Source organism: Capricornis sumatraensis, chromosome 15, assembly GCF_032405125.1.
Source record: "Capricornis sumatraensis isolate serow.1 chromosome 15, serow.2, whole genome shotgun sequence".
NCBI classification, from domain to species: domain Eukaryota; kingdom Metazoa; phylum Chordata; class Mammalia; order Artiodactyla; family Bovidae; genus Capricornis; species Capricornis sumatraensis.
The window spans coordinates 79,408,770-79,434,992 of record NC_091083.1 but is presented as its reverse complement, the minus strand read 5'-3'; the positions used below and the strand labels follow the sequence as shown (position 1 = coordinate 79,434,992).

The 26,223-nt window shown below is 47.8% G+C and overlaps 2 protein-coding genes across 4 annotated transcripts in view; one reads left to right on the top strand and one right to left on the bottom strand.

Moving 5' to 3' along the window:
• The window catches only part of SULF2 (sulfatase 2), a 97,016-nt gene extending 80,818 nt beyond the window's left edge, over nt 1–16,198 (top strand). The window contains exons 11-20 of one of the 3 annotated variants that reach the window (XM_068986895.1): nt 9,635–9,851; nt 9,947–10,043; nt 10,494–10,588; nt 11,430–11,489; nt 11,937–12,106; nt 12,293–12,435; nt 13,451–13,574; nt 14,201–14,225; nt 14,468–14,521; nt 15,464–16,198. In XM_068986895.1, the coding sequence (XP_068842996.1) occupies nt 9,635–9,851; nt 9,947–10,043; nt 10,494–10,588; nt 11,430–11,489; nt 11,937–12,106; nt 12,293–12,435; nt 13,451–13,574; nt 14,201–14,225; nt 14,468–14,521; nt 15,464–15,494 (1,016 nt within the window). In that variant the 3' untranslated portion in view covers nt 15,495–16,198. Of the gene's footprint in view, nt 1–9,634; nt 9,852–9,946; nt 10,044–10,493; nt 10,589–11,429; nt 11,490–11,936; nt 12,107–12,292; nt 12,436–13,450; nt 13,575–14,191; nt 14,226–14,467; nt 14,522–15,463 lie in introns of all 3 variants that reach the window. The other 2 variants (XM_068986894.1, XM_068986896.1) reach the window with 2 other exon arrangements.
• A 786-nt stretch (nt 16,199–16,984) lies between these two features.
• NCOA3 (nuclear receptor coactivator 3) overlaps nt 16,985–26,223 on the bottom strand; it is a 31,296-nt gene continuing 22,057 nt past the window's right edge. Inside the window, exons 16-21 of the mRNA XM_068987681.1 lie at nt 25,315–25,608; nt 23,975–24,079; nt 22,209–22,452; nt 21,240–21,414; nt 20,635–20,776; nt 16,985–20,322 (exon numbers count right to left, since the gene is read on the bottom strand). Of these exons, the coding sequence (XP_068843782.1) occupies nt 20,311–20,322; nt 20,635–20,776; nt 21,240–21,414; nt 22,209–22,452; nt 23,975–24,079; nt 25,315–25,608 (972 nt within the window). The 3' untranslated portion in view covers nt 16,985–20,310. The remainder of the gene's footprint in view (nt 20,323–20,634; nt 20,777–21,239; nt 21,415–22,208; nt 22,453–23,974; nt 24,080–25,314; nt 25,609–26,223) is intronic.

Sequence of the window (26,223 nt, the reverse complement as noted above, 5' to 3'; positions counted from 1 at the left end):
GCTGTCTAGATTTGTCATAACTTTCCTTCAAAGGAGCCAGCATCTTTTAATTTCATGGCTACAGTCACCATCTGTGGTGATTTTGGAGCCCAAGAAAATAAAGTCAGCCACTGTTTCCCCATCTATTTCCCATGAAGTGATAGGACTGGATGCCATGATCTTCGTTTTCTGAATGTTGAGCTTTAAGCCCACTTTTTCACTCTCCTCTTTCACTTTCATCAAGAGGCTCTTTAGTTCTTCTTCACTTTCTGCCATAAGGGTGGTGTCATCTGCATATCTGAGCTTATTGATATTTCTCCCAGCAATCTTGATTCCAGTTTGTGCTTCATCCAGTCCGGCATTTCGCATGATGTACTCTGCACAGAAGTTAAATAAGCAGGGTGACAATATACAGCCTTGACGCACTCCTTTCCCAATTTGGAACCAGTCCATTGTGCCATGTCCGGTTCTAACTGTTGCTTCTTGACCTGCATACAGATTTCTCAGGAGGCAGCTAAGGTGGTCTGATATTATCTCTTTAAGAATTTTCCACAGTTGTGATCCACCCAGTCAAAAGCTTTAGCATAACAAAGTAGATGTTTTTCTAGAATTCTCTTGCTTTTTCTATGATGCAGTGGATGTTGGCAGTTTGATTTCTGATTCCTCTGCCTTTTCTAAATCCAGCTTGTACATCTGGAAGTTTTTGGTTCATATACTGTTGAAGCCTAGCTTAAAGGATTTTGAGCATTACCTTGCTAGCATGTGAAATGAGTGCAACTGTGCAATAGTTTGAACATTCTTTGGCATTGCCCTTCGTTGGGATTGGAATGAAAACTGACCTTTTCCAATCCTGTGGCCACTGCTGAGTTTTCCAGATTTGCTGGCATAATGAGTGTGGCACTCAATATGCATCTAAACAGCTGAGACTCAGCTGGACTCGGGCCCTCCTGTGAGGATGGTGTGACATCACAGCCCTGTCTTGTGTGTGTTCAGAGGATCCTGGGAGCAAGACGGGGGCAGCTCCTTACAGCCACCTAGGAAACTCCGTCCCCATCACCAGGCCCAACATTCTTCTTCCTGCACATGCCTGCCAGCAAGATGCTCTCTTTCATTCCTTTCTGAGCAGCCAGCCTAGAGCAGGGGTCCTCAACAGGGAGCGATTTCACCTGCTTGGCTGTGTGCTGGTGTTTCTGGCTGCCACGTGTGATGAGTGGGGAGGGATGCCCCTAGCATCCAGTGGTAGAAGCTGTGGAAGCTGCCTAACATCCTGTGAGGTACAGGTCAACCTCCCACAGCGGCTGTTAGACAGCCGCAGAGCGTTGCCAGTTTTGAGGTTGAGGTGCCCTGACCCCAAGCAGCTCAGTCCCTGGCTCGCCCTCATGCACTGGTGTGAGGAAGGAGGCAGAGCAGCCAACCCAGGGCAGAAGCAGAAGAGACCCAGGACCCAGAGGAGGAGAGGAGGACTTGGGGGATGATGGGTCCAGGTGGCCAGTGTTGGTTCATCTCATCTCCCAACAAATCTGCAAGCCCTGCCACGCGCCAGCTGCTGAGGTTACAGCTGAGCGCGAGAGACACCATCAGACCTCAAGGGTGAGGCCAGGTGTCAGCCAGTTAACAAAGTGGGAAGCTCACTTCCCTGGGTAAAGATGGCATGGAGGAAATGAAACAGGGGTGTGGCCAGGTGGAGAGGGCTGCGGCTGTAGGGTGGGTGGTGAGTTGACATTTACATGAGAGCCAAGCGTGACCAGCAGAGCAGAAGTACTCTGAGCCAGGGCAAGAGGAAGTGAGATCCTGTGGGTCCCACGCCGGAGGGCAGGCCACACCACCCTAGCATTCCCAGACCTGGGGTGCTAGGAGGGCCCAGTTGTGACCTTGGGCGAGGATGTCAGCTGCAGTGTCCCTAACCAGCAGAGCAGCTGCTACATGTCAGCTTCCAGGAGCTGAAATATTTACCAGGTCTATTTCACATCAAACTCCAAAGAGCCCTGGCAGGCAGGTCCAGCTGCTGGGAAATTAACTCAACTGCCCAAGGACTGGGCTCAGGATTTGCCCCCGAGCCATCAGAGCCCAGACCATGAGTCCCCACTTCCTGATACAGGGGTTTCCCTGGTGGCTTAGTTTTTCTAAACAATCCGCCTGCAAGTGCAGGAGACTCAGGTTCAATCTCTGGGTGGGGAAGACCCCCTGGAGAAGGAAATGGCAACCCACTCCAGTATTCTTGCCCAGGGACAGAGGAATCTGGTGAGCTAAGTCCATGGGGTCGCAGAGAGTCAGACATGACTTAGCGATCCAACAACCCACCCACCTTCCTGATATATGTGGTAGGAAGGGCACATATATTTCAGGACCCTGGAAACAAAGACACCTAGGGTGACAAGGAGAGCGAGTGGTGTGGACGCAGTCCTGGAAAAAGTGTACACCGGGGCTGGCAGCCTTTTTCTCTAAGGAGCCAGAGAGTAAATGGTTGAAGCTTTGGGACCTAAACAGTCTTTGTCTCAAATGCTCCGTTCTGTCACTGTGGCAAGAAGACAGCCACAGACTCTGCAGATGGTTGAAAGTAGCTTCCAAAGAGAATCAGAGGCCGGGACTGGGACTGGGCCTGGCGGCCGGAGTTGGGGACCCCCAGGAGTAAGGCTGGGGGGTGGAGCACTCCAGAGCAACACAGAGGAGCAGAAAGACCCCGCTGGGTCTGCTTCCTGGCCCTCTTGGGCAGCTGTGACCTGCTCCCGTGAGGACATCAGCTCAGAAGTGTGTGCGTTTCTGGCCCAGCCACTGTGGCTTCACAGAGACTGAACTCAGGGAGGAAAACGGCAAGGAGAAAGCTGCCCGGGGTCAGAAAAGGCCAGGGCTTTGTCAAAGGAATGCCTCTTCCGGACCTGGACCCTCAGGTCTTCTGGCCCCTGAGACTGATACAAGGAGGAAAAGTAGAGAGATCTGCCCCAAGAAGGGAGAGAGGGGCACCAGACATCCTGGGCCACGTGGGAGAGGGCCCCCCTCTTCCTGGGCCGCACCTCGTGGCCTCCAGCCAGGCCTTGACCCTTGGTCTCCACCTGGTGGTCATTCGGAGCCCAGCAGAAGCCTGCGTCAGGGCTGGCTCCAGGCCGGGCTCCCAGAACAGATGCGTGTTCAGGGCAGCGGGGTTACAGACTTGACACAGGCCAGGGTGGGACCCAAAATGGAAGGAGCGGTGGGGGCTGTGGCCAGGGTGTCAGACAGACACCACCCTGTCTGAAGTGGCAGCATGCCAGCTTCCCGCCCCACTGACCATGCCACCAGTGGATGGGGTGTAGACAGACACATTTCCTGTTCTGTCTTCAGAAGCCGGAAATGTGTGCTCCTGACACCCAGCCACCCCACCCCACCCCACCGTTTTTCTGAAATGTTAGCAACTTGGCCAAATTTGTCTTTTAATATGTAGAAGATACAAGAAATCTGGCTTCTGACTTTAACCTGTGTTAAGGAAGGGGAAATTCCACCCCACCCCCCTCCACCGGTTCCTCTTGAGTTCTTTTGGCTGGCTGAATAATTAAATTGACACAAGACTGATTAACAGGAGGGAAAAATATAATTCATGCACACAGAGGTCTCCTAGAAGTGGGGCCCCAAAGCGAGGAAAGCAGACTGTTTATACATCATTTTTAGATGAGGAAATAATTATTTGTGAATACTTAATAGGACAAAGAGACTGCTGCTTGGGGTAGCAGCCTAGTGAAGAAGTGGTCTGTTGAGTTTTCTTAGCCTTGAGTCCTCTGACTGTGGTGATAAGGATGCTATGCCTCCTGGTGTAGAGAGGGTACCTTCACATGGGCTTCCCTAGTGGCTCAGAGGTTAAAGCATCTGCTGCAATGAGGGGGGCTTGGGTTCGATCCCTGGGTCGGGAAGATCCCCTGGAGAAGGAAATGGCAACCCACTCCAGTATTCTTGCCTGGAGAATCCCATGGATGGAGGAGCCTAGTGGGCTACAGTCCACGGGGTTGCCAAGAGTCAACTGAGCAACTTCACATTTCTGGGGGAAGAGCAGAGAGAGAGAGAGAGAGAGTGTATGTGTGTGTGTGTGCATTTGTCTTTCTTAGCCTGTGTGTGTGTGTGTGTATTTTTCTGTCTTTCCCTGTTGGGCATTTGCCTGATACTATCAGTCAGGAATAAAGGCAGGCTTAAAAACTGAGTGGAGAAAGGAAAAGGGGGCATTTTGAGTAGCAGTTTTCACAGCTCTGTCTGCCCTGTCTCCTGACAGTCAGGCCTCAGTCTCCCAAGCCTGGGCTGAGCTGTGAGGGCAGCAGCGTTAGAAGCCACATGACTAGCGTAACAGGGCAGCACTTACACGCCCATTAGCACTAGGAGAACCTGCAGAGGTGAAGAATCCACAGAACCTCCACATCGTACCAACCGCCTGGCAGACTCCAGAAGCACCTTGGAGTCTGTAAAAAAGTTCCCTCTGGTCGTGTGCACGCTCCAGAAAGAGCGATGAATTTGGCTGCGTGGGCTCATCTCACAGTGGACGCAGAATATGCCTCAAGTCGTTCACATGGGGGAACACAGCATAACCAGTTACTATGTTTCCCTGCAAATTCCATTTACGGGGGAGCCTCACAAAATCGAAGTTTAAAGGGATGTCTGAGCGCGCATCTCACGGCCTTAAGACCACTCCCGTACTTGCGAGGCTCCCGTGTGGCACGGAGTGGTGCTCTCCACCATCAGGGAGGAGGGTGAAGGAGCCGGATTAAGGGTATTAACCGTGGAAGGCGATGGGTAGGTTAAGAGCCTGCCCACAGGTTGTCTCTCCCACATAAGAAGAGCTGCACCCACCAACACAGCATGGAAAGCAGAGACGAAGCGGGAGCCTGCGGTTAGAGGACTAGCTTTGTAGTCACTGTGGACACGCAGTAAGCTTGGGGCGTGGGGGAGGAGCCGGTGCCGCAGAGTCTAACTGGCTTGAGAAATGTGGGCAGGACTTAACTGAGGCAACAGGCTGCCCTAGGATGCCTGCAGCAATCCTGCCATCTTCATTGCTGTGTAGGTGGTAACCCTTATCACATCAGGTAGCCAGGAGCTGCAAGTGTGGCCAAAACTTATTCATAGCATTTATTTTTATTTCTTCGGGTGTGCAGGATCTCTTTTTTTTTTTTTTTTTTGATTGCAGCCTGCAGGTCTAGTTCCCTGACCAGGGATCAATCTGTGCCCCCTGCATTGGCAGCATGGAGCCTCAACCACTGGACCACCAGGAAAGTCCCCGTGAACAGAACAAATTTAAAGCTTTGTAGTGGAGCAGAATTTGCCAGCCTAAAATATGTCTCTTTGACCTATTATTTTGAGCAGGTTATTTTCTAGGAAACAGTAGACACAGGGGAAACCTCTGCAAGTCAGGTGGGAGGAGGTTTTTTTGCAAAAAACATTGATGTTTGTAAGGGAGATCTCCGTTTGTAATGATGTCACCCTCTGCCCCTGGAAGAGGAGGCTGATCAAATCTCTAGAACCTTCTCTCCATGGAGATGGCCAGAGCTTAAATCTGTGTCACAGTGACCCTGTTTACTGCTGTTTTCCTGGTTACCTCTGACGACTGGCTCTCCCCACCCTCGATATCCTCATTGGCTGAGGGTGTATTTCAGGTGGCAGCTCCCGGGTTTTTCTGGGTCTCTTGCCCACAGATACATTATTAAACTTTTGTTTGATTTTCTCCTATTACTCTGTCTCACGTCAACTTAATTCTTAGACCAGCAAGAAGAACCTAGGAGGGGAGAGGAAAACTTCTTCCCCAAGGCTATGCCAGTCCCTGTGACCTGTCTTCCTTGAAAGGTTAATGCAAAGAGAAGCTGTGAATCAGGTGCGTGGGAGTGAAGAGGAAGCTGACCCAGAGCTCAGTTACCTCAAACCAGGCTGGGTCAGCAGGAGTTGAGCTGAGGGAAACAGCTGGCTTAAGGCTGCCAGGGTGCCTGGGAATCACAAGCATTTCTGGTTCTTAGGTCTTATACAAATCGAGAGATTCGGTTCCCATCTGAGCCAAATGTCCCTTCTTTCATGACTGGTAAGATTGGAGAATGACAAGGTGAGGAAGTCAAGACAAGCACACCTGGGTCTAAGACTGGAGAGTCTGTCGCAGGGTTCAGCCCTCACTCTGCATCTCTGCAGAGATCTGGGTCATGCATACAGGCTCAGCACTTCACAGAAATAGAAATCCAGCTTCATCAGCATGTGTGACCCAAAGACCAACTGGCCTATCTGGTAAAGACTCATCCTCTTCAGGGGAATCTAAATCAGCATGAGTTCCTAATAAGAAAAATGGGGGATTTGGGTCTTGGTATGAGGGCAAGTAAATTAAAAAACACCTTTCTCATGAGTGTCATTAAATAATAAATCTCTGCCAAGAAGGTTTGCTGTTAAGCAGTTGGAAATTAGATAGGATGGGTATTAAGAGGCCCCGAAAGATACCAGGGTGGGCTGAGATGTGGGTAATGCAGTAAGTTGTGGGTAATGCTTGGATAAATCAGAAGTGACAGGTAGATAATTAAGTCCACAGTCGCCTCCAGGGTCCAGCTGAGGGCTGGCTGACCCCATCTGAGGGAGAGTTGTCTCTCAGAAGAAGAAGGAACCTTCCGGGCGTGCTGGGGCCCAGGGGGCTTGATCCTCCAACTTTCTCGAGCGTAGGACAAATGTCTCTTCCGTTGTCCTGATTGCTTTTTAGCATCTGCAGTTGTCTGGAGGCAAACAGGAAGAGCTCTGGGTGAGCCTGGAGTTGCTCTCAGGGTCATGCTTTTGTTTTCTAGCTTTTAAATTGGCGTATAGATTATTTAGTGTTGCGTGTCGGGTGTACAACATAGTGATTCAGCTGTATGGATGTATTTCATATTCTTCCCTACTATGGTCTATTACAGGATATTGAATATAGTTCCCTGTGCTATACAGTAGGACTGTATCTGTTTTATATATAGCAGTTTATATCTGCTAATCCCGAACTTTTAATTTATCCATTCCCCGACTCCCTTTCCCCTTTGGTAACCTTAAGTTTGATTTCTGTGTCTGCGAGTCTGTTTCATAAACAAGTTCATCTGTGCCGTGTTGTAGATTCCACATATAAGTGATATCATATGGTCTCTGTCTTCCCTTAACATGATGGTCTCTAGGTCCATCGATGTTGCTGCAAATGACATTACTTCGTTCTTTTTTATAGCTGAGTAAAGTCTCACCTATTCTTCATTCACCTGTCCATGGACCTTTAGGTTGCTTCCATGTCTTGGCTATTGTAAACAGTGCTTATCAACATTGGGGTGCATGTATCTTTCCAAGTTTTCTCAAGATATACTTCTAGGCATAGGATTGCTGGATTGTATGGCAACTCTAAGTTTTTTAAGGAACCCAAGTTTTCCATAGTGGCTGCACCAATTTACATTCCCACTAATGGTGTATGTAGGAGGGTTCCCTTTCCCTGCACCCTCTCCAGCATTTGTTATCTGTAGACTTTTTCATGATGGCCATTCTGACTGGTGTGAGGTGATACCTCATTGTAGTTTTAATTTTCTCTAATTGATGTTGAGCATTTTTTCATCTGTATGAAAAATTCAGTTTTCTCTTTGGAAAAAATGCCCATTTTTTGATGGGATGGTTTGGTTTCTTGTTATTGAGTTGTATGAGCTGCTTATATACTTTGGAAATTAATCCCTTGTCATCGTTTCCAAATATTTTCTCCCAGTCACTAGGCTGTCTTTTTGTTTTATGGTTTTCTTTGCAGCACAAAAGCTTCTAACAAGTTTAATTAGGTCGTGTTTGCTTATTTCCATTTCTACTGCCTTGAGACTGACCTAAGATAACCTGGTACGATTTATATCAGGGATGTTTTGCCAGTGCTCTCTTCTAGAAGTTTTATGGTGTCCCGTCCTGTGTTTAAGTCTTTAAGCCATGTTGAGTTTATTTTCGTGTATGGTGTGAAGGTGTGCTCTAACTTCCCTGATTTACGTGAGGCTGTGCAGCTTTCCCAACACCCCTTGCTAAAAGACTGTCTTCCTGCACTGTATATTCTTGCCTCCTCTGCCGAAGATTCATTGCCCATAGGTGTGATGCTTTTCATTTTCTAAAGGTTCATATTGTGGGCCAAGAATTACTGCTTTCAACTCAGTTTTCCCCCCTGCATTCCTGAAAACTATTCACAAAGAACTGAGATCCAGCTTTCATGATTACACTAAGTGGTGGCCTAGACCAACCAACCACACCATTGTGAATTTGCTTTCTAGTGTCAGGGATGCGCTTTCCCACTAGAGCAGACTTGAAGAGCTTTCTATACACTGGAGCTTCTGAGCTAAGGGCAGCGTGCCTTTGAAAAATTTGCATGAAATGTTCAAAAAGGCTTTGGCATGCTTTCCTTCCAAGTACAGAATTCAACCTTAGACCAATTAACTTTAGGGAGAAAGGCCTAGCATATCACTCCCATCACACCTCGACTATCAGCCTCCAGCCGAGATTCCTCCTAGTCATTTGCAGGAGGCCTGGGAGGAGTTCTCACGTGTAGGGGCAAAGAGGTAGAGTCGGACCATTTTCTAAAACCGTTCTTTCCACCCACCAGCTGTGTTTCAAAGAACTTGCATTCAGAATAATCAGTGTGCCATTGTGTTGTCTCGGGACGGCCTGCTCCGAGCCCCAGCACCTGTGTGTCCTCAGTTTCCCACAGGTGACTTAGAGCTTAGAAGAAAACATTTCTCAGCCCCACCTCCCTGCCCTCCCCGAGGAAAGCATCCAAGACCAGAGACCTCCCCAACGCCCCCCTTTTTGATCTGGAAGAATGTGCTGCTTGGCTCTTTTTTTTTGTCCAGTTCAAATGAATGGTTTGGTTTGTTTTCTGAGGATTTATTGTGGTGTAAATTCACATATCACATTAGTTTCAGGTGTACAATGTCACGATTTGATGTCTGTACATATTGTGAAATGATCACCCCAGAAGTCCACTTAACACAGTCACAAAATATTTTTTTGAAGATCTATTCTTCCAGCAACTTTCAAAGATGCAGCACGGTATAATTAACTCTGGTTGCTGCACTGTCCACTTCATCCCTAGGACGGACTTGTAACTGCAAGTTTGTTAATACCCTTCTGACACTTTCACCCGCCCTCCCCTCTGCCCCGTTTTCTGTCTGTATCTGTGAGCTGGGTTGACATGAGATGCCACAGGTAAATGAGATCACGCCCTGTCTTGTCTTTTTCTGACTTGTTTCACTTAGCACAGCCCCCTCAAGGCCCACCTCTGTTGTCACAAACAGCAAGGTTTCCTCCTCTTTTACGGCTGAGTCATATTCCATCTTGTGTGCACCCATCAATGGGCACTTAGACTGTGTCCGCCTCTTGGCTCTTGTGAATAATGCTGCAGTGAACATGGGGGTGTAGATACCTTTGAGTTTAGTGTTCGAATCCTCCGCTGTGTGGCCATCCCAGATGGTTCATCTATGCACAGCTCTTCCTGGGGATTTACCTCAGGCCAGTTCCTCCTCAGCTCTAGGACATCAGTTTCCCCAGCTGAATCACCTAGAGGTCCTTTCCAGTGGGATCTAAAGCCAGCTTCCCGAGGGGTAGGTTTCCTGAGCCCTCAGCTTGGGAGTGCAGCCCTGTCTGAATCAAGGGTCCGCTGCCCAGGAAGCCTGGCCTGCCTTCCCAGCCTCCCCTCTGATGTCCACAGAGTACAAGGCCAGCTACGCCCGGAATCGCTCCATCCGCTCGGTGGCCGTCAGGGGTTACCACATCAGCCCGGACGACACATCCCGGCCCCGCAACCTCACTAAGTGGCACTGGCCAGGAGCCCCTGAGGACCAAGACGACAGGGACGGCGGGGACTTCAGTGGCACTGGGGGCCTCCCGGACTACTCAGCCCCTAACCCCATTAAAGTCACACATCGGTGAGAGTCCAGGCAGGGATCAAAGGCTGGGTCCTCAGCAGGGGCGTCCACACCCCCCCACCCAAGGGCACCACATGACCCCTTCTCTCAAACAGGTGCTACATCCTGGAGAATGGCACTGTCCGGTGCGACCTGGACCTGTACAAGTCCCTGCAGGCCTGGAAGGACCACAAGCTGCACATTGACCATGAGGTGAAGGGGGTCTGTGCCGGGAGGGTTCTTGTCACCTCGAGCTCAGCGGGGCCACTGGCCAGAGCAGGAAGCAGGAAGGCCAGGCCCAGGGGACAGAGGTCCCGCAGGATCCTCACTAGGGCCTCAGACAGACAGTTCCTGCTGGGGGACGAGGGGCAGGGAAGGACCGCACGGCTGTGACACACCCCTCTATGATGTACAAGCTGCTTACTCCACACTCACCCCTTCCTTCCAACAAGCCTGGGGGGAGGCCTTCAAGTCCCCCAAGGGCTCAGCTGGTTCTCAGGCAGGACAAGACAGGAGAATGACCTTTGGTTCCTTCAGCAGGTAGAACTAAGGACCCACCTCAGAAACCACGGACACAGGCTGCGACTGGGGGCCCTGCCAGGCCGGCCCTTCTTACCCAGCCCCCAAGAGTTTCACGGCCTCCTCTCCTGCTTCCTCCTTCAGATCGAGACCCTGCAGAACAAAATCAAGAACCTAAGGGAAGTCCGAGGTCACCTGAAGAAGAAGCGGCCAGAAGAATGTGACTGTCACAAAATCAGGTGAGAGGCCCCTAGAGCCCCTGCAGGATCCCTCCTGGGACACAGCATCACTTCTTCCATTATTTTTATATTCTTTGCTTAGCGTAAACAATAGTAACCAGGAGTAATGTACATCCTGTCACCACCCGGATGTCCAGATTTCATGCCCTGCCCACAGGCAGCCCCTGACCAGTTTCCCAGAAGGAAAAGTGCCTCCACAGACAGCCCTTCCAGGAGCAGCCCACGTGGCCTGAGACCCACTTTACCAGATCAGCGAATCCCCAGCCCAAGGGTCAGAACTCGAGAGCAGCGCTGTCCAACCACACCTCTGTGGTGACGGAAGGCACTGTACCTGTGCTGTCCAGTTTCGTGGCGGCCAGCCTACCACCTGTGATTACAGAGCTCTGAATGGCAGCCACTGTAACTGAATCACTTGTTTAACTAAAACTGAAATAGCCCCAAGTGGCTAGTGGCTACCACAGTCCCTGCTGCCTTTCCAGAAAGGGCTTACCCACTATGGGTTTCCCCAGGGTTGGCCCTGATCAAGCAAAAGCTGGGCGGGCAGGGGAGCTGGAAGCAACCCACCTGGAGCCAGGCCCAGCCTCCAGGCTTGGTTAACTTACACCTACCCTCACATTCTGTGTCTGGCCGAGGCCTTCAGCCAGGCTCTCCCAGCTCACGCATGGAAGGAGCCAGGCAGGCAGGGGCCTGCCACCCTGGGGATAGTGTCTCCCTAGCATGGCCCAGGAGGAGAAACAGGGGTCCCAGAGAAGCACAGTTTGCAGCCACCCACCAGGGTGGCCCTGAGCACAGTGTCTGAAAGCTGGGCTGGCGGGGGTGGGGGCGGGGTGGTCTGTTGCAGTTACCACTCCCAGCACAAAGGCCGTCTCAAGCACAAAGGCTCCAGCCTGCATCCTTTCAGGTAAGGGCAGCTGCAGGCCCTCCTGAGAAGAGGGCTCTCCCCGAAGCTGAAACAAACAAGGACAAGCCAAGTCCTGGCCTTTCCCTGGGAGGCGCAGCGGGCCCTGCAGAGCCCCAACTCCCAGATCAACCCTAAACCTGGCTCCAGGCGCTGCCTATGGGCAGAACGGGTTATGGCAGGGCAGGGCAGGGCAGGACACAGGCCCCAGAGAGGAGGTGTGAGTAGGAGGCCCAGCAATCTCCTAGTACCATCCACCCTGTGCTGCTTTGGGAGCCAATGCAGGATGACAGGAGCCTCATCTGGCCCCAGCCCTGCCCTGCACCAGCAGCAGGATTTGCAAGGCCCTTTGGGAAGTCTCCAGGGCTGTGCCCACAGCTCCTGGGGCAGGAAAAGGCTCCCACGTGGGGACGGGGGAGGTGTGAGGGGTGTGGCCCTGTGTGCCCCTAGGAAGGGTCTGCAAGAGAAGGACAAGGTGTGGCTGCTACGGGAACAGAAGCGCAAGAAGAAACTCCGCAAGCTGCTCAAGCGCCTGCAGAACAACGACACGTGCAGCATGCCTGGCCTCACGTGCTTCACCCACGACAACCAGCACTGGCAGACGGCGCCCCTCTGGACGTGTGAGCCAGCCGGGCCCGGGGCGGGGGGGGCTTCTCCCGGGGGTCCCAGCATCCCCCCAGCTTGTGAGTGCTCCTGCCAGACTCTGTGGGTCTTTCAGGAATAGGTCCCCCAGCAACCTCAGGCAGGACAGGAAGGGGCTGGTGGCTGGGCTTCCTCGGCTCAGGGCTCACACTCTTCCCTGGCAGTGGGGCCTTTCTGCGCCTGCACCAGCGCCAACAACAACACGTACTGGTGCATGAGAACCATCAACGAAACCCACAATTTCCTCTTCTGTGAATTCGCAACCGGCTTCCTGGAGTACTTCGATCTCAACACAGACCCCTACCAGGTAGACAACAGAGGCCGGAGAAAGGAGGGTGTGGGGTACTTACTACAGGCCCTGCCAGGTAGGCGGCCTGCGGAAATGACCAATAGGTTTTCAAGTCCCGCGGAGTCCCTAAGACAGAAATGAGAAGGCACCGGGAAGGCTGGGGCTCAGTGTGCCACCCTGCTTGCCTGCCTGCATCCTCCCGAATCCACTATCTACTGACTGATCACCCATAGCCTCTCTATTCCAACTTACCCACCTGGGACTGTTGCAGCAGGCTTTGTGGGATCTTGAGGAACGCCTAGAACCTGGAGCTTCAAGGGTTCTTAGGGTCAGGCCAAATCCCGTAGACCATAGGCCTAACGATCGCACAGCCCTTACTCTGCGCTTCCATGTATTAACCCATCTGAACATGCACGGGACTGAAGAATGGGACTCATCAGCCACAGAGCCTGGTGAGCAGAACTTGCCTGTCCCTTATAAAACATGGTCATGACCCAGCTTCAGCCTTAGAGCTTCTCAGCAGCATGGCCTTGGCACTGTCCAGTCTTCTATAGAAAAGCCTGACAGCAATTTTTTTTACACCCTTTTGTAAATGCCAGCAACTCGATTGTCTTGTTTTGCTATTAATTACCATATAGGCCACCGGGCATCCCCGTGTTTTACAAAAGGGGCTGACTGAGCTTGTTGGTTAGTGGGTCACAGCAGTACCTGGACACTCACCCAGACCTTTGCCAAATAGCTGCCTTCCCATCAAGAGGACCTGAGAGGCTGGGGAGGGCTTCTTCCCAGGCTTGGTACGTTTGCTGACCAGTGGTTCCCGGAGTTCAATGTGAAATACATAGTGGTTTTTGAGATTTCGTGCACATGAGGCTAGAGGCAACTGTTCCAAACCCGAGCTCTCGTGGAGGTAGATGTCACCACCCCTTACCAACCTCGTACTCCCCACCTGCCCAGATCAGGCCCCCTGGTTGGTAGAAGAGGGTGGGGGGCTCCCATCTGCATCTCGTTGATAACCTACCTTTTTGCCAACCAGTTGATGAACGCAGTGAACACCCTGGACAGAGATGTCCTCAATCAGCTACACGTGCAGCTCATGGAGCTGAGGAGCTGCAAGGGTTACAAGCAGTGTAACCCCCGGACCCGGAACATGGACCTGGGTGAGCAGGGGCCCCAGGGTGGAGAGGGGTGACCACAGGAGGGGACTGAGGAGGGCCCATCTGAAGAGTGAACTCAGAATCCCCAGGAGGTGAATTCTCTAACATCCACCAGCCACATGCTACTTTGACGGTGAATGCCGTCACTTAGATTTATCACTCTGTGCCCTCCAGAGTGCTGAGGGTTTTCCAGGCATTAACTGACAGGCGTTCTGACGACCCTCTGAGGTGAATCTGCATGTCCTCGTTTAGTGATGAGTAACGGGATTGGGTCCAGAGCCCACAGCTGGGATCTCCCCACCGTCTGTCCTCAGTAGCACAGGTGTTCACGCCCACCCATGGGTCCCCCACCATGAATGACCAAGGTTGGCGCTGAATGTCTGTGACAGGAGCCTGAACGTGATAAAGAGGCTCCCAGAGTATATGTCACCAACAGTGTCTTAGGGACTGCTGGGAATTCAGGCCCCTCTGTCTAGGGGTCACTCCAACATCATGGGCTTATGACCAAAACACTAAGTGTTTTAAAAAAAAGAAGAGAGACAGTTATAAAGTTTGTCCTTGCTGGTGCCATTTTTGCCCTAAAATTGTGTTTCCATGTTGTATGTTTCTCTGTCCTTTAGGACTGAAAGATGGAGGAAGCTATGAGCAATACAGGTATTGCTTTTGCTTTTAAACCCTGAGAACTGCCCTGTACGGTGACCCGTCCTGCAGTCTAACCTCAGAGGTTGCACGTGTGAGGCTGGGGTGCTGCCCTATCTCTGACCTGCCAGGGCCTGGCTCGCCCACCAGCAACAGCTGTCCCCTAAAAGGCCTTCTTCGTGTAGTTCTCTGGGGGTCACTTTTTCTTTCTTGGTGATGGTTAATACTCTTTCTCCTTTTGACACTTGAACACTTAGGCAGTTTCAGCGTCGAAAGTGGCCAGAAATGAAGAGACCTTCTTCCAAATCACTGTGAGTGGAGGAACCAGTTTATCACTAGAGAGCTGGTCTGACCCGGTTTGCTTTGCTGAGGCTGTTCCCCATGCATGCCCGTTTCTCATTCCTCTCGTCTGTTCCCGTAAGACAGGAAGCAGTCGTGTCAGTCTTTCCAGTAAAATAACCTACTTGGATACACTGCATGTACTAGATCAATACTTGTTCTCCACATCATTGTCTCTGCTTTGGAAGCTCAAGGCCTCCCTGAGAGGCTCAGAAGTGTGTCAGTCGGCTGAGTACCAGGCATCTTGAAGGCTGTGGCTGCCGAGCTGCTCCCTGGTCCACAGTGTCGGCAGCAAGGTGACCTCATTAAATGGTTTCCAGAATACCCATGCTACGAGCTCACCCACGCTAGGGTCAGCAGAGGCTGTGAGGGGCCAGGAGGCCATGGCAACCTGGAGAGGTCACTCTGCTTTAAAGAGAACAGAATGGGATGCAATTTGAATCCTCTGACTCATTGAGAAAATGCAGAAATGCAGATATATATGACAATTTGTTAATGGTGGCAACTAATCTGACGTGATGTTACCTTGCAGGCCAATCATCCCCATGGTAAGCTGCCATTTGTAACCTCCGGCCTCCTCATTTTCTATCATTATATGCATATAAGTCTGTGTGGCTTTAACAGGAAAATAATAATGGGCCAATTAAGCATTTCTCTGGTGCATTGAGAATCAAAGTACTTCTCACATTCCTTAGCCACCATCCTGTCCAGATCCTTACATGACATCTTTGCCAGTCACTATGTGCGAGCCAACAACTAACAATCTAGACAATGAGACAATAGCAAGCCCTGTCTGAGGGATCTGGAATTAATTCCTTCTCAGCAGCCACATCCTTGAAGCAAAGCTGACTCAGCTGTAGGGCCGATTAAGAAATCCTTAGGCAGCATAATACACTGTCTTCTTTGTTCTACAGGGGACAGCTGTGGGAAGGCTGGGAAGGTTAAGAAGCACGAGCTGGACCTCCAAAACCAGAGGCGTCACCTGTACAATGAAAAACCCTGAATGATTTCCAGCAGACCTGTGCTGTTAGCCAGGAGGCCGAGACACACAGAACCCGCCTTCAGTCAATGCGGCAGATTCTGGACGAGAACCAACGGGAGCAGTGAGACTTCTGGAAGTCCATGCTTGTCCCTGCTTTTGCTTTGGATTATACCTCACCGGCTGCACAAAATGCATTTTCATATCAAGAAGTCACCACTAACCCTCTCTGAGGGGCTCACAAGGGAAGAAGAACAGAGAGATTTTCTTGGAAATTTCCCCCAAGGGTGAAAGTCACTGGAATTTTTTAAAAACCACAGGGAAAGAACCACCCTGTTTTAAAGCCTCTTATTCTTTTGGTTCATCACAAAGAAGGAGCAGGACAGAGGGAGGAAATGGTGCACCAAGTTTGACAATGAGTCAGCAGCACAAAAGACATGAATTTCTATCTTGCCCTATAACCCTGGCTGCCTCTGAAGACAATGACTTCAATGTATATATATGTGACTATTTACATGTAACCAGCTCGGAAACTTCTAGGGGATCTAATAAGAAAACCCAATTTTCAAGAGTGGTGATGTTAATAAATGGTGTGGCCCGTGTAAAAGAAAACCCCGTGCAGTTGTGGACATTCCTCTTCCTGACCAGATGCTATTTCTCCCAGGATTCCTTCGTTATCTGTCCCAGAACTGATGTTTTTTAAAGAAGTCCTGCAAAGACAGGAAGTTGATGTATGTCCCAAGTCTTAACAAAATTGTATTTGTAAAGGAATTTTGTAGTCTACGTATTGTCATACAATGTTGAAAACCCCAGCCAATGACCAGCATTTGGTATGAGGTAACCTTTGACATTTTTCTAAAAGGCCATTTCTTGGGAGTTTTTTTTTTGGTGTGTTTGGTTTTTTGGTTTTGTTTTGTTTTGTTAAAGCATTTGAGATACTACCAGGCAACATCTTTTTGGAAGGAAGACACCTTGGGTTTAGATGGTTTTTTAAAAAGGGCTATATGTGGTTATAAACTGACTAGAATTTACCATACTTTGGGAACCTTATCTCATATCACACCAGCTTTAGGATCACACTTTGTAAAAATAATGACCAACTGCAAAGCCACTCACCTTAGCCCTTCGTCATGTACCAGGTAGTCCGATCAGTAAAGGCAGCTGTGGGAACGCTAGACTGGGAGGAGGAGGAAGAGGAAATTCACCTGGCTCCGCACATTTCTCCCTAACAAACACGTGACCCCCTAGGCACTTACCTTGTGTAAGAAGAGGGCCATGCTTCTCAAGATTTCTTTTAGCCTCACAGAAACCTTTATCCATTATCTGAAACACAATTTCTTATATTTTACCCTGCTTTCGACTGGGATTAAAAAAAAAAAAAAAAAGCGGCACACTCTTGGCCTTCAATTTTAAATATAGAAACCTTTATTTACAATGATGTCCAAAATGATCAAAGGAGTCATAGCTTACCACTCAACTGTCTCATAAGTTAGCCCATGTGGTTTGAATTCTCTGCAGTGTAAAGCATGATTTTGATTTTTTACAAACAACATTTAATGTAAACTTGTTTTAAAGTGAATTCATTCTCAATACTGTAAGTCAATTCCTGAGAATTTAAATCTTGCTCTCAGAATGACATTTCCATCTTCTTCAAAAGAGAGAGAAAGAAAACACCCTGCTCGTGATTATACAGGCTGCCTTGGGGCTGAACAGCAGCTCCTGCTCTTCTGCAGAAGGGGACAGTTCATCTGTCCGAGCAGTTTTACTACTATGAATTTCCCACTTGCAAACAAATGCATGGCTTCTGCAAATAAAAAGGGAACTAACTGGACAGGCATATGGGTAACTGGCAACCCATTCTGTTTACTTTTCAGCTGCACTGGTCTATGGATCACGGAACTTTTACAGGACAGCAAGCCAACTATGTTCTGTAGTACCCACCCCTATACACCCCAATTCACCTCAGACATTAAATACTGATTAAGCATCCTGCTGATTGATATTTACACCTTTTCATCAAGATGCATGATTTAGAAAAGTGGCATCATAATATGAACATTAACAATGGATTTCTATTTGTTTTTTAAAAGGAAGAAATGTTATCTCCTTTATATCATTTTGATCTTTATAAAATATATATATTTATATTTATATATCTTTGGATTCAGCAAAAAAAGTAGGTACTGGAAATATCTCACATTCTAAAAGCAGATGAAAACATTACTTATACTGTTCACCCAACAGATACTAAGGTTTAAAAAGTGATGGGAGGGGGTCGGAGGAGAGGTAGGCAGCAGAAGTACAAAGAATTATCCATAAAAAATAAAAGGGGAATTAAGGTAAAAACAACAAATTATCTCAAAGACTGCCATCTATTAAAAGAAAATCAAAATCTTAAATTTGCACCAATGAACAAGTAGAAAATATAAAAACTTATAATAAACTTCACTTTTCTTCCATATAAAAAGGGGGTGTTGCCTTCCACTTAAGCCTGGATTCAGAACGGACTGAGAAAAAGAATCCCAAAACTGAGTTTTTAATTAAAAGTCAAGAAAGGTAAGAGCACCATTCTATTTCTTCCCACATACATGCAACTTCAAGAAACGTGCAGCTACACCTGATGCAATTGTGTCTAAAAAGAGACTCTTACTTAGCTCTGCCTCTGTCTCCAGACCGGAGGATGCATTATCTGCAAAGTGCAGGCCCCCGGGATGGAAGCTAATGGATCTGTAGTCTTAGATTTATTTTTAACCAGGTGGGGGGAGTGCGAAACTCAAATGGACTCTAGTGGTGTTTCCGGAAATAACAGGTTTCACTTAGTCATACACAAGTCAAAGAAATCAAATGATCTTACCTTCAGAGACACCTAGAAAGATTGGCTAAATTGGTGAAAAAATTTTTAACTGGCTCTCAGTTATTGCTAAGAATGACACCAAGGCTAACAGACATTTGAAATTCATAGACAGTCTAAAAACCCCATTTCATTCAACTGCTTGAACCTGATAAAGTAAGCCAGGTAAAGGGAATCAAACTTGACTTTCTTCCCTATTCCCAACTGACAAGCGGCAGCAGCAGAAAGGGGTGGTGGAGGGGGAGAGAGGGAATACAAAGCCGCCCAGTCAGACCCTGGCTCTCAATCACATGAAAATGGCTGCTCTGCAGACTGAACTCTTTAGGGAATAACCATGATGCTACTTCCTCCGATTCTCAGGACACCACAGTAGAAGGACTAGACAGCTGAGCAGAGGTGGTTTCAGCTGAGCAGAAACCACACATCAAGGATTCTACGCCTGAGATCTCAATGCAGGATTCAAGTTCTAGCAACCAAAACCTTAGAACACTCCTAAAATGGATGAGAAGATGACACATTCAACTTAGGAAAAAAAAAATACTGTGACTTGCTATTTATGGACTGCCTAAAAATCCAACATTCTTCTTTGGAATCAAATTGCTTGATCTTTTAAAATTCTTGATTTTTTCTTAAGTTTATTTCTCCTTATCTGTTCTCTCCCCCCAAATTAACGAAGTGCTTAGTTCTGGTAGAGAAATTGTTTTTAAAAAATGTAAATGTCTACAGTTAAATGATCGCTTTAAAAAGCATTTAGATTAAGAGACTGAACAGGAGCAAGGAAAGCCTGCTGGCCACAGCCCCTCCCCCAGGCCACAAAATCCAGGGCACATCTTCTGGTGGTAACCTCACCACACTGAACTTACTGAAACTGACAACGTTAAATATTTAGCTTCACAAACTCTGTAAAAATGAGTTGTTGTGGCCTACAAAAAAAAAAGGTATATACATATGTTACATCATACAATAATCTTAAAGGTCATATTTACAAAAGAAAATCTATTCACAGAAACACTGCGAAATTCTGATTCAGAATGCAGTACCTGGCCTTGGGGTTTCTGCAGTTTATTTTCAAAAAGCATTATTGCTCTACCATATAGGCAAAGGGTGAAACCAGTACTTTTCACAACAACAAAAATCGTAGTTCTTGCCCAACAGGTAAGTTTAGACAACAACTAGGAATGTGGTTCACCATTCCTCAAGACCGAGAGAATATTGCATGTATCCATTAGTTTTTAAATAAAGTGCGCTCGGCTGCACATAAGCAAGTGAAAAACTGCCACTGCTGCAATTGAATACTGTCATCTGTTTTCCCTTCTGCAAGCCATCTGACACCAAGGACAATTCCTGGAGGTGAAGTATTACAGGACGTTAGGGGCAGATAAAAATCCTATTTAGGAAAAAGCCTAGGACAACCAAGAGGAGGCTAGGAGCTATCCTTAAAGGAGAACCTGGAAATGCCACCTTCACAAGCCTGCGACAAAAACCCTCAAATGTGGACCGCGCTCTTCACCCAGTACTGCAACTATCAAGAAGCCAGATGTTCTCATCTCTTGATTTCTCCAATGTTCTCTGGCCTCACCTCTATTTTTTCCAAAGACTCGACAGCCAAGCGGAAAAAAAGGGACACAGGACAGTTTGCGATCAGTAACACTCCGCACCTCCAGAATCATATCCCCAAAAAGCAGAATGTCAAAAATATTTGTTTTAAACACTATGATACATAAGAGGAGGGAATGAAAACAGGTAGATACCACACTTCAGGTTAAAATTCAGTCCTGCTCAAATGACATCACTTGAAATACCGTTGATGGAGATTGGAGCTGGTCCTTTCTTCGAAGCTGGGTGCCTAAAACAATGATTCACTACTCCCGGTAATCCTAGCGCAATGTCATTTGTACAGTGATTTCCTTGGAGGTCATGGCGTAGACATGTCAGCAATATTTCTGTTGGCAACCAGAAGAAACATGAGTAAAACACACGCTTTGTCCAACAGAAAAGAATCCCTATGTCTCTACAGATGGCTTGCCACATGGCTCTGGCTGACTAATTCAGTTCTTAGATACAGGTTTCTAAAAGTATCAAATGGCCAATGCCTTCAAACCAAAAGTTTTTTCAAGGATTATATATTTCAAGTTAAACATCCAAGTTAGAAATCTACCTAGGACCTTTACATTATAGTTAAGGCTTTGGTTCTCTCCAGAGAACAGGAAAAATAATGTTGAGAAAGGGAAGGAACAGAACCCTGTACCCTGTACCTGATCAGGACCCATGGGCATGCCTGCCATGGGCACAGCGTTCATGTTCATCTGCCCCATGGGACCACTGCTGCCGTTCACGTGCACCATGCTGTATGCTGCAGGATTCCCCTGGTGGGCAAACTGCTGCTGGGGAAAGGTGCTGTAAAGAAAAGTGGCAGATTACCTCCTGGGTCATTTTCAAAACACAGGACAGGCACACCGAGACCACCATCTGTTGCTATACTTAAGCAGAGAACATGAGCAAGAAAACTCAGACAGCCTGTCTTCTCTCTTTCACAGTTGTCTGTGCTCATACCCTTGTGGATATGCACACAGTAGGAAGGTGTCTCAGAATGGATGAGCCAAATAACACTCTAGTATCAGCCCAGGCCTTTGGATCTCCCCATCCAAACAGGCTTGGCTGCAAAACAGAGACTAACTCCCTGAACTTGCGGCACATTCTGGTGGCTGACTTTCAAAGCCCCTGTTCTAGGAATTTCCCAGCAGTCCACTGGTTAGACTCTGCACTTTCACTGCATAGGACCTGGGTTTGATCCCTGACCAGAGAACTGAGGTCCTGCAAGCCTGGTGACACAGCCAAAAAATAAGGCCCTGCTCTTCACCTGCTCCTGGCCAGGGTTCCTGACGGCCAGCCCTTCATTTCTGAGGACTGATACATGGATGCGGTCTGAGGATGCTGGATCATGGGATTCTGGGAAGGAACCATTCTTGATGACATCATCGCATTAGGAGGACTAGGCACTCGACCAAAGGCTGGATCTGGTTGTTGTCCCATCCCTTTAAAAGAGAAAGAAGAAAAATAAATTATTACGCTCAAACACTACCTCCCTAGAATATCAGCTTTCTATAGAAACTTGAGGTTCCTTTTTTCTTTTTTTAAGGTGGGGGAATGTGGTTAAGTATAATGTATAAAGAAGCTGCCTATCAGTAATTCTTGCTTCTCCCCAAGGTGACAACCAGAGCAACAGGCTTCCCACACAGATAACCCCCATCTGGATCCCCCAAAGGGCAGCCACCCCAGTGAGCTTTCTGACACAAGGACACCAGGTCACGGCCCTCTGCCCTCCAGCCCTCTTTAGAGCACAGGGCTCCTGTCCCTGAGGGATGCACCCTCAAATGTCAGCTCCCGAAGAGATTCCTTGAGCCCCACTCCTTCATGTTTCTGGAACCTCACAGAGGCATGCCTTTAATTAACATGCCCAAGCCACCAAGGAAAGGAACTCGGAAAGCCTACAAAGCGCCTTCCTCTCACTGTTCAGCAATGGCAGAGTTCTACTACCCTGGGACATACTGGGGCAGGGATGTCCTGGTACAGCTTTCTTCCAAATTAAGATGTGAGGAACTGAAAAAACAAGACCAAGGGGGAGAAACCTCAACTATTGAGCGATCATCTACCTCAATGACAATCACCTGTGCACTGAAGTAGACTTGTGCTATTTTTGGTTAATCTGTTTCTTTTATGAAATAATAGGAGAGTGAATAGCATTTGTTTCTAACATACAACACATCTAGTGAACATTATGTCCTCAGGAATGTTACTTGGGGGTAGACATGATCACCGTCCAGTGTACCATAATTTGGTGGGTATGGAAACTGCTGGGGTGGAGCTGGCGGCATGGCAGGCCCAGCCAGGACCCCGTCCATGCTAGGGGACGCAGTCACGTTCGGGGGTGGACTGAAGGCCTGGGGCTGCTGCTGCTGCTGCTGCTGCTGCTGCTGCTGCTGTTGCATCATCATCGCCACCCTCTGCTGCCGGAAGTGATGGCTCAGCAGCTCTCTGCTGCGCTGGGCGACCATCTGAGCATTAAGGAAACCCTGCTAACACCAGAGAAAACACAATTACACACATATAGCAAGAGTCAGCCAGTTTCACATGTATGGTGCACCCATGACACATTAGGTATCAAAGAAAAAAACACCCAATGCTTTTCTTTATCATTAGAAAAAAGGAAATGCCCAATTCTCATTATGGTAACAGCTTTCTGACTCAGTATGGGGGTGGGTGTTGGGGGAGCAGAACAGGGACCTCTGTATTATTGGGGGCTAGGGGACAAAAGCAGCTTCCCAGGTGGCTCAGTGGTAAAGAATCCACCTGCCAAGCAGGAGAAGAAGGTTCAATCCCTGGGTGGGGAAGATCCCTTGGAGAAGGAAATGGCAACCCACTCCAGAATTTTTGCCTGAGAAATCCCATGGACAGAGCAGCTTGTCAGGCTACAGTCTGTGGGGATGCAAAAGAGTCAGACAATTTAGCAACTAAACAATAACAACAGGGGATGAAAGCAGTCAAGTCATCAGGCTTTAACGTAATTAGAAAACAGTCCTCAAAGCAAGAGAATATTTAGGAGTAGAATTTGAGGACAAACTTCTCAAAAACTGTGAAATAAAACAAAGGGGCAGGAATGAAGACTCTGTTTGGGGGAGAAACAAAAGAGAAGCCAACGATAAAGCAAAGCAGTGCAGTTACATGCGAAGAAGCGTGAATCCACTCCTGAAGGCCTTGCAGTCTTTCTCAGCCTCTGACGGGGGAGGGCAAGGAGGTGACGTCATCAAAGCACTGAACAAGGAAGCTGATCTGCCAGCTAGGAGATCAGCCTCCTTGTTCAGCATCTCCAAAAAGCAAAACTTAATCACCTTTTTAGAAATTATCCTAGCTCAGCTGATACAGGATGTCTGATTATCAAGAAAATATACAGGTACTGGTACTTCCAAGCACACCTAAGAGAGTGAAAACTAGGCATTTCACAGTTGTTTAACAGTATTTCAAACCATAATAAGGGATTTTCGTTTAGTCATTTGCCCTGTGCACACTACGGAAATGCCTTAATACAGTGTCCAGCTTGGGCTGGAGGCAGAGACCATTAAGAACATCCCTCCCACCATGGGAAATCAGTCATCTCAAAGACTGTCACTGAGAGTGGGATTATGATTTTTTTTTTTCCTGCTGCTTTAGACTTGTTATATCAAATTCTACCCAGTGAGAATGTAGTTTCACAATCCAGAAACAGAGAAAAGTTTACAGATTTATTATTTTCAATCCCTAAAAAGAAAGTGGTAGCAGTTTCACAACATAGCATGTCATCACAAAGGGAATTAACTTTAAAAACACCAATCAGTGGTTTAAAATAAAAGAGAACCTCTTCCTCTGATTCTTCCTAGTGACCAACAGGAAAAGATGAAGGGAAGAAGGAAAGTGTGACAGGACCCTGGGATGGTTTCTTACACAAGGAATTTGAGATTGTGTACTGTCTTTGTTTAACAAATATTTCCTGAGAGTCAAGCAGGGGCCAAGCCCTGTGCAGAGCATTCGAGCCCTGAGCACGAAGAGACACAACCTCACCTGGGAGTTGACCTGCGGCTGCATCATGGGCCTCATCACCGCCGCCCCGCCAACAGTGGGGTTTTCCATTTTCATTTCAAGTGCCTGACGGCTCTGATTCAAAAACTGGGGAGAGACAGGGTGGTTAGGATGCAAGTGGAGCTCATTAATGAGGCCAGAACAACTATCTACACCCTCAGCACCACCCAGCAAGATCGTGACAACACCTCTAAACCCATTAACCTGGCTAAGTTATGGCTAAGCTAAACCAGTACACGTTCACATTTCAAAAAGGTTGGTGCTAAAAAGGCCCTGGCTGACACAGGAGGCTTTCATGTTCAGTATCAGGAGGAAAAGTGGAAGTGCAATCCTACACCTTAAAGAGTATCTTCAACAGGAACCCAAAGGATTTATAAAGTCAATTTTCTCTGGCATAATTTAGGCCACTGGGGAAATAGCTTTGATTTTATAAAAGTAACAATGGAGAAAACTACTTCTGTTACCTCTTCCTAGGTAATTTTTATTGGAAAGAAACTGTAAGAAGAAAAGGGACACCGTGAGCGCATTAACACAGCTCTCCTAAGTAGCTACACTGACTTCAGGGAACATCAATGCAAGAGCCCTCAGCTCGCTGGATTCTCAGCTCACTCATCTGCTTGTGTGGTTCAGTTTCCCCACATTTAAACAATTAAATCCCTAAAACTTTGGTACGAACTAAGGAACAATGGGAAAAGATATTAAGAGAGCTCAAGTTTTATAACACATCTAGAAAGCAGAGGTTCCTTAAAGAGAGTGCTCAAATCAGTAAGGTTTCATAGTGTACTGCAAGTCACTCAGTCGTGTCCAACTCTGTGACTCCATGGACTATACACAGTCATGGAATTCTCCAGGCCACAATACTGGAGTGGGTAGCCTTTCCCTTCTCCAGGAGATCTTCCCAACCCAGGAATTGAATCCAGGTCTCCCACACTGCAGGCAGATTTTTTTTACCAACTGAGCTCAGGGAAGCCAATAAGATTTCGATACCTGTCTATTAATAGCAAGGACATTTTAATAATAAAAACTCTCTATCTCTACAGCTATGAAGCCATCAAGAAACACTATTCTCCCCAAACAGCAATCCTGACACTTTTTATTTCTCAACTTGTACAGTAGAATATTCTTACAGAAAGGTATCCAATTCTAGTACAACCACTCCCTAGCAAGGAACTGTCCATACAAATACAATGGTACACAGCAATGAAAACAAAAGGCATTTCTTTAGTTGAGGAAGGACAGAGAGCCAGTGGCAGGAGCTGGAAGAACACAGTCTGAAAACAGAAGAGGAAGCGGGCAAGGCGAAATGGGCGTGTGACTGTTACCTGCTGGCCCTGCAGCCTCTGCTGAAGCTGCATTCGAAGTTGCTTGGGAGTGTTTGTTCGGGGTCTCATGATGTTGGCCCGAGGGTGCATTCCTTGGAGAGGAAAATTGCCTTGTTGGTTCATCTGATTCATCATTGAGTTAAAAGGTGGTGATTGTCCCTGAAGATTAAAGCTTCCTTGCATCGGAGGCCCCTGCCCCGGGTACGTCTGCCCATATAATGCTGCCTTCTGCTCCATCATTACTGCTGCTTCTTGGCCGGGGAAAGCATCCTGTTTGGACTCCAACGCTTGTCCCTAAACATCAAACACATAAATGAATGGTGAAGTACACATGGGGAAGCACCAGAAACCACACCCACTGAGAGAGGTGAAAAATAAAGTCAATGTATGTGATGACGGTGCTGCAGGGTTTCAACACCAAAATCAAGCTTCCTATCTGAAGCTCCACAAGAGCGGAGACCATGCCGTCTTTAATGGCTGTGTCCTAACACCCTTGATCTCACATAGAGAGACGCGCTCGAATATTTTCTGAGCCAAATATCAACAAAGTACTGAGGATTTGGAGGAATACTGTTTCTTCCAAACAAGATTTCTGTACCAACAATGAATTCTCATGTACTCTGCCCAAGAATGTTTCTGAATGTGGTAAGAGGTAAATTTAGTAGAGACAGGTTAATCAGCAACAGTTCATGTCCCCCCGGGTGTAGTCACCACATGAACAAAACCTAAAGGTGGTCAGTTGTCCACTACTATTTGTACCTGAGAAGAAAGAAACCTATTAATTCAACAAGTATTTATTGAGTGGTATGTGCCAGGTATCACTTCTCTGCATGCCAACCACACATACAAAGTAACATCCAGCAGAAAAACTAAACTCTCTGAAGGAGGGGACAGCCTGCAGTGTTAAGA